The sequence below is a fragment of the Erythrolamprus reginae genome, chromosome 2 (genome assembly GCF_031021105.1).
Source record: "Erythrolamprus reginae isolate rEryReg1 chromosome 2, rEryReg1.hap1, whole genome shotgun sequence".
Taxonomy (NCBI): domain Eukaryota; kingdom Metazoa; phylum Chordata; class Lepidosauria; order Squamata; family Dipsadidae; genus Erythrolamprus; species Erythrolamprus reginae.
Window position 1 is genome coordinate 11,315,223 of NC_091951.1, and position 6,892 is coordinate 11,322,114.

A 6,892-nucleotide genomic window follows, 5' to 3' on the forward strand; every position below is an offset into this window, starting at 1 on the left:
TGCCTATTCCCTACACCTTCGCATCCCCTCCCACTCCACTAACAAACTCTCCGCCACCACAGAATTTCGGCCGACTTTCGAGCGTTTACAAACGGCATGTGCAGAAGAGCTTTGCCAGGCCGGATGTTGAATGGAGGACAGGAAAAACTAGTTGCTTTATGAGACGCTCTAGTCAGCAATAAATCATGAAGAATCATAGTGTTGTGCCTCTCTAGGAAGCAATCGTATTTCACCGAGTCTCTGGGAGGCCTGGCTACCGCGGGAAGTGTTGGCGGGACCGAATTGCAGCTGATCTTCTCCACCTCAGAATTCCTGAGGGAACGGAGCCCGCGCTTTTTCTCCCCCTGAAAACGGGAAAGGGGCGGGGCGAGTACGTGGGGGAGGATCCGTCATAACCGAAGGCGGTGTCAGAAAGAATTTCCCTCGTTCAGGCTGTGTTGAAGCCGGAGACCGAATGGAGGCCCGGCAGTCACCGGGAGAGGGAGCAGCAGCAGCCCTGGAAGCGGGGAGCGACGGGGAGTCTGGCGGGGGAAGCGGCGGTGCTAGCGGCCTTCCCGAGGGGCTCCACAGCTCCGAGGCTGAACGATGGCGCTTCCGCAGCTGCGGCAACCGGGAGGCGGAGGGGCCTCGGGCGCTTTGCAGCCGCCTGCACCGGCTGTGCCAGGAATGGCTGCGGCCCGAGCGGAGCAGCAAAGCCGAGATGCTGGACCTGGTGGTGCTGGAACAACTGCTGGCCCTGCTGCCCCCGGAGCTGTCGGGCTGGCTGAGGGAGTGCGGGGCGGAGAGCTGCGCCCAGGCGGTGGCCCTGGCCGAAGGCTTCCTCCTCGGCCCCTCAGCCTCCCCGGAGCCCGGAAAAGGGCGGCAGGTGAGGGACTTTCATACTTTTCTACCTTCTTCTGTCTTTTCCTTACAGATAATCGCAAGGAAAAAAACGTCAAACAACCAGCCTTGAGATGGTGTAATAGTAGGTGGGAATTCGCACATTCTATTTTCCCGCAGTTTGTCCCGGACTGGACAGCCATAATGCAGAAGAGATCTCAATTCTCACTGGGAAGTGCAGAGATGTCATTAAAAAAAACCTTCCTAGAATTTCAGAATTTATTAATGTGGTCTTGTAGATAAAGCTAATATTCTTCCTTCCTGCTTCTTGTCTGTTCTGCCTGGAAGAGCTGATAAATGTTTCCTCAGGTCAGAATTCCCAGACTGAATCTAAGGCAGCTCTGCTATTTAGTAATAGCTATTGCCCAAAATCTCACAGACAGACACACACACACACACACAACAAAAAACCATGTTTCTATATTTCAGTTGGATCATCCAAGTTCTCTAGTCCTTTTAGAAATTTTGATCAGAATCATTAGCTTCAAATGGAATGTGAATGTAATGTCTTAAAATGAATTCCCTTTCTCAGGAAGAGGGTTTCTTAACCATGGCAATGTTGGAGCTTTTTATTTGTCCCAAACTGCTAAATCGTTTATGAAGATATTGAAGAGAAGACAGATCTTTGTCATAACGCACTGTAGATTTATCACTACAGACAATTATAAGGCAACTTTACTTACTTATTTATTTATTTACTTTATTTATTTATTTATTTGATTTCTATGCCACCCTTCTCGAGGCGACTCAGGGCGGCATAGTGCAACATTATAAATGCAACAATATATATAAAGAAATCTAAATTTGTTTCCATTGTACATAGGTTAGAGCAGCGATGGTGAATCTATGGCAAGGGCGCCACATGTAGCATAGGAAGCTATATCTGTTGGCATGCGAGCCATTGCCCTAGCTCAGGTCCAACATGTACGTGTGTGTGCAGGCCATCTTATTTTTGGCTCTCACAGAGGAGGGCATTTTTGGCTTCCAGAGAGCTTCCAAGGGAGTGGGAGAGACCGTTTTTACCCTTCTCCATCTCAAGGGAAGCCTTTGAAGTCTGAAGTTGAGAAACAGCCTTTTCTGGCCTACAGAGGGCCTGGGGGAAGGGGCAGGGGAAACTGTTTTCACCCTCTCCAGGCATTGAAATATAGGTGTGAGCACTTCCACATGTGCGATAGCGCGCACGCCTGCTCTTTCAGTACTCAAGGAAAAAAAGCTTCGCCATCACTGGGATAGAGTTTGAAAAAAATGAAGTATCCAAATTGTTTTATTTAGAGTTTTAGCATTATACCCTCAAAAGCACCTCAGTGTACATTCCAAAATCTACTTCTAAACTTCCAGGTTGGTGGTCTGACAGATGGAATAGACATAAATACATTCAGAAAGAAAAAAGGCCAAAATCATCAAGTAAGGGGTGTGTGATAAATAAGCACCTCCTGTTCCGCTGGATAATAGGAAAGAAAAAGGAAACAACTCACAAAAGTGGCAGGCGTTTATCCAAAAATTATAGCAACCCCCAGAGCAGGAATTCTCAAATTCTCTCATTTTGATTTGAATTGGAAAACGCGAACTGACATGGTTAAAGTCATTTGAAAGTGGAATCTTTAATCAGGCTTTTTCTTTAAAAAAAAACCCTGCAGGAGCCATTCATAGAGACTTTAGCAGAATTCCAGGGAAGAGGAGAGCCATCCACTGATTCTGAAGAGCTTCTTTTCATGAGGATCCAACTGGGACCACCTTGCCAGGTTAGTATTTACAATGTCTGACAAGGAGATTGATGCTACCATTTCAAAACTAACCAGACAAAGATACTGTACTTGATAAGGCTAGAGATTTACAAATGTTTTACCTAGTAGGTTCTGAGAGGTTCTGGGGAATCGGTAGCAGAACTTTTAAGTAGTTCAGAGGAATTGGCAAATAGCACCTCTAGCTGCCCCCAGAGTAGGGTGGGAATGAAGATTTTGAAATATCCTTCCCCCCCCGGGGGTGGGGCAGGAATGGGAATTTTGTAGTCTTCTCCCATGCACGCAAAGCCACACCCACAGAACCGGTAGGAAAAAAAATGGATTTCAATACTATGGATTTAAGGAATATGTGCTCTTGCTGGGTGTATGTATGTTTTCTAGAAGAAAATGTACATTTGGTCTGCTGCAAAGTTCTTTTCTCTTTTGGAATTAAGAAAGAAAATGCAAGAGAGGTCTGTCATCTATGGAGAGGGGCGGCATACAAATCTAATTAATAATAATAATAATAATCATCATCATCATCATCTAAGGCAGTGTTTCCCAACCTTTTTTGAGCCGCGGCACATTATTCATCTTTTCAAAATTCTGGGGAACACTGAAGGGAGGGGCCGGGGGGCTAAAGAAAAGTTTGGACAAAAAAAATATCTCTTCCTCTATTTCACTCTATTTCTCCCTCCCTCTTTCTCTTCCTTCCTTCCCTTCTTTCTCTCCATCCCTCTTTCTTTCTTTCTTCCTCTTTTTGCTCTCTTTCTCTCTCCCTCCTTCCCTCCCTCTATGTCTTTCCCTCTCCCTCCTTCCCCCCTTTCTTTCTCTCTCTCTCTTGCTTTCTTTCCCTCTCTTTTTCTTGCTTTCTTTCTCTCATTCTCTCTCCCCTCCTTTTTCTCTCTCTCTCTTTCTCTCTCGTTCACCAAGCCAGCAACAGAGAGAAAAAGAAAGAGCGAGAGAGAGCCGGAGAGAGAGTGGAGTGCTCAGCAGCCATCAGCCTCCTCGCCCTCCCAGACGTCCCCAGCGCCCGGCCTCGCGCCGCCTTCCGTTAGCCCGGCCGAAAGCCACACAGTCCCGGACTCCCGGATCGCTCGCTTCTCTGGCCAGCGCGGCGCTTTCCTGGGCAGATGGCTTTGCTGACCGGAGAAGCGAGCGATCCGGGAGTCCGGGACTGTGTGGCTTTGCGCCATGAAGAGAAAATGGCAACAGGGAAAAGTCGGCCGTTTTCTCTTCATGGCGCAAAGCCACACAGTCCCGGACTCCCGGATTGCTCGCCCCAAGGCAGGAGGCGGCGGCGGAGGAGAGTGGGCGGATCGGGCGGGCAATGGGGCAGGGCGGAGAAGCCAGGGGCGCGTTTGGCCGGAGGCACCGTGGGGAGGCAGGGAGGTGCGGCAGTAGGTGCCTCCGGCCAAACGCGCCCCTGGCTTCTCCGCCCTGCCCCATTGCCCGCCCGATCCGCCCACTCTCCTCCGCCGCCTCTCGCTACGGCACACCTGACGGTGCCTCGCGGCACACTAATGTGCCGCAGCACACCGGTTGGGAAACGCTGATCTAAGGGTATTTTTTGTTTTGTTTCTAGGATTCTGATTCCTTTGAGGATGTGGCTGTGAACTTCACAGAGGAGGAGTGGGCACTGCTGGATTCTAGCCAGAAGGCCTTGTACATGGAGGTCATGCAGGAAGTTGCTATGAATATGGCTGCTCTGGGTAAGGATCCTCTTGCTCTGGGTTCTGTTGATTAGGAACGATCTTTTAAGTGGGAATTAAACGTGATGGTGAGAACCCTAATGACTAGCCCTGTAAAATCTTTCCTAATCTCAGGAAAAGCAGGATCACAACATATAATATGTAGTTAATATCACTGAAAACCCACATGTGCAAAAGTCTGATACACATCCGTTTGGTTCCCGTTAACTGCTGTCCACTTCATGGGCAATTTTGTCCAAGATTCTCATGAGAGCCACTCTTCTAGAAAACAACTAGGCCTTGGCAGAAATACTCACTATAGCATTGTGAAAGGTGTTAGATAGAAATGTCTGAGCAGATTGATGTAACAGCACAAAGCCTTAATATGGTTGAGGACTGAAAACTCTCTTGGATATCATTATGACGAGTATCATTTATAACAATTTCAACCCAACATCTCCTACTTTGACAAATTGGTAATACCAAACCTGATACGCAGATGGGCATATTTTTGACTGGGAAATAACAACCCCCCCCCCCCCCTTTTAAATTCTAATGAGAATTTCTTGGTTTTTTTCCCCAACCAGGTGATGGTGATACGATGCAGAATGAGAATTACAAGCATCCAAGAATATTTAAAGTGCAAAGGGCAGTGTCTTCAAAGAGCAATTCCTTCTCATTTACTTCTCGTTGTTTGGAGTTGGGAAAAATATTCACTGACAGTAGTGATATTACTTGCCCTCAAATGATTGACACAGAGGATGGACCATATAAATGCTTGGAGTGTGAAAAGAGCTTCATTGAAAAATGGCGTCTAACTTTCCACCTAAAGATGCACATGGCTGAAAGACCATATACATGCATAGTGTGTGGAAAAAGCTTTTGTCAGAACTCAGAACTTACTCGGCATAAAAGAATCCACACTGGGGAGAGACCTTATAAATGCATGGAGTGTGGAAAGTCCTTCACTCAAAAAAACCTTCTTACTGACCATGAAAGAATCCACACTGGGGAAAAACCTTATAAATGCATGGAATGTGGAAAGTCCTTCACTCGAAAACAATATCTTACTTATCATGAAAGAACCCACACTGGGGAGAGACCATATAAATGCTCAGAGTGTGGAAAAAGATTTCGTTGTTACACAAATCTTATTCGTCATAAGAAGACCCACACTGGGGAGAGACAACATAAATGTACGGAATGTGGAAAATGCTTTCCTGAAAAACAATCCCTTACTGATCATGAAAGAATCCACACAGAGAAGAGGTCATATAAATGCACAACTTGTAGAAAAGACTTCCAAACGAGTAATCTGAATACCCATCAATGTATCTACACGAGTGAAAAAACTAATAGTTCTTTGGAGTTTGGAAAAAGATTCACTGAGAGTAGTGATATTACTTATCCTGAAAGAATTGACACAGAAGATGGACCATATAAATGCCTGGAGTGTGGAAAGAGCTTTATGGAGGAATGGCACCTAAATTTCCACCTAAACATGCACATGACGGAAAGACCGTATAAATGCATAGAGTGTGGAAAAAGCTTCTGCGGGAACTCAAAACTTACTCGTCATAAAAGAACCCACACTGGGGAGAGACCACATAAATGCATACAGTGTGGAAAGAGCTTTCTTGAAAAAGAGCACCTAAGTCGCCACCTAAGGATGCACATGGCTGAAAGACCATATAAATGCATAGAATGTGGGAAAAGCTTTTGTCAGAACTCACAACTTACTCGTCATAAAAGAACCCACACTGGGGAGAAACCTTATAAATGCATGGAATGTGGAAAGTCCTTCACTGAAAACCAATATCTTATTTATCATGAAAGAACCCACACTGGGGAGAGACCATGTAAATGCACAGAGTGTGGGAAAAGGTTTACTGTTTATGCAAATCTTATCCGTCATAAGAGGACTCACACTGGGGAGAGACCATATAACTGCATGCAGTGTGGAAAAGCGTTTTCTCAAAAAAGCGGTCTTATTAGTCATGAAAGAATCCATACACGAGAGAAACCATTTCAATGTACAGAATGTGGAAAGGGTTTTGCTCAGAAAGGAGCCCTTACATTGCATGAGAAAATACACAGGGCAGAGATGGTATAAATGCTTGGATGAAAAACATTTATCAGAGCACAAAGCTTATCCATCATGAAAGGATGCACACAGGGGAAAGACCATATAATTGCATGGAGTGTGGAAAAAGATTTAACTGGAGCAAAGATCTTATTTGTCATGAAAGGACACACATTGGAGGCGACCATTCAAGTGCATGGAATACGAAAAGCAATTTATCTTATTAATCTTGAAAGAGGTGGAGGAGACCATATAAATGTACAGAATATGGAAAAACCTCTGCTCAAAGGGTACAATTTAATTCTTATGAAAGAATCCACACAGAATAGAGACCATATAAATGCATGTAGTGTGGAGAAACAATGAAAAGGCACTTACTCATGTAAAAATCCACACCAGGCAGGGGGCGGGAAGGCCTATACAGTGAACCCTCGAGTTTCGCGTCCTCAAGCATCGCGAAAGGGCTATTTCGCGAGTTTTCAACCCGGAAGTAAACTCCACCATCTGCGCATGTGTGC

General features: G+C 45.7%; 1 protein-coding gene across 1 annotated transcript; it reads left to right on the plus strand.

Moving 5' to 3' along the window:
• Positions 1-286: 286 nt before the first annotated feature.
• On the plus strand, positions 287-6,650 carry LOC139159701 (zinc finger protein 665-like). Its single transcript, XM_070737036.1, has 4 exons — positions 287-865; positions 2,517-2,621; positions 4,186-4,312; positions 4,879-6,650. Exons 1-4 carry the CDS (start codon positions 455-457, stop codon positions 6,402-6,404), a joined length of 2,169 nt encoding a protein of 722 aa, XP_070593137.1. The 5' UTR covers positions 287-454; the 3' UTR covers positions 6,405-6,650.
• Positions 6,651-6,892: the final 242 nt, after the last annotated feature.

Coding starts and splice junctions, on each gene's coding strand:
- LOC139159701 (XM_070737036.1), top strand. CDS start 455: ATGGAGGCCCGGCAGTCACCGGGAGAGGGAGCAGCAGCAGCCCTGGAA. Junction 866..2,516: donor AGCCCGGAAAAGGGCGGCAG/GTGAGGGACTTT, acceptor AAAACCCTGCAG/GAGCCATTCATAGAGACTTT. Junction 4,313..4,878: donor TATGAATATGGCTGCTCTGG/GTAAGGATCCTC, acceptor TTCCCCAACCAG/GTGATGGTGATACGATGCAG.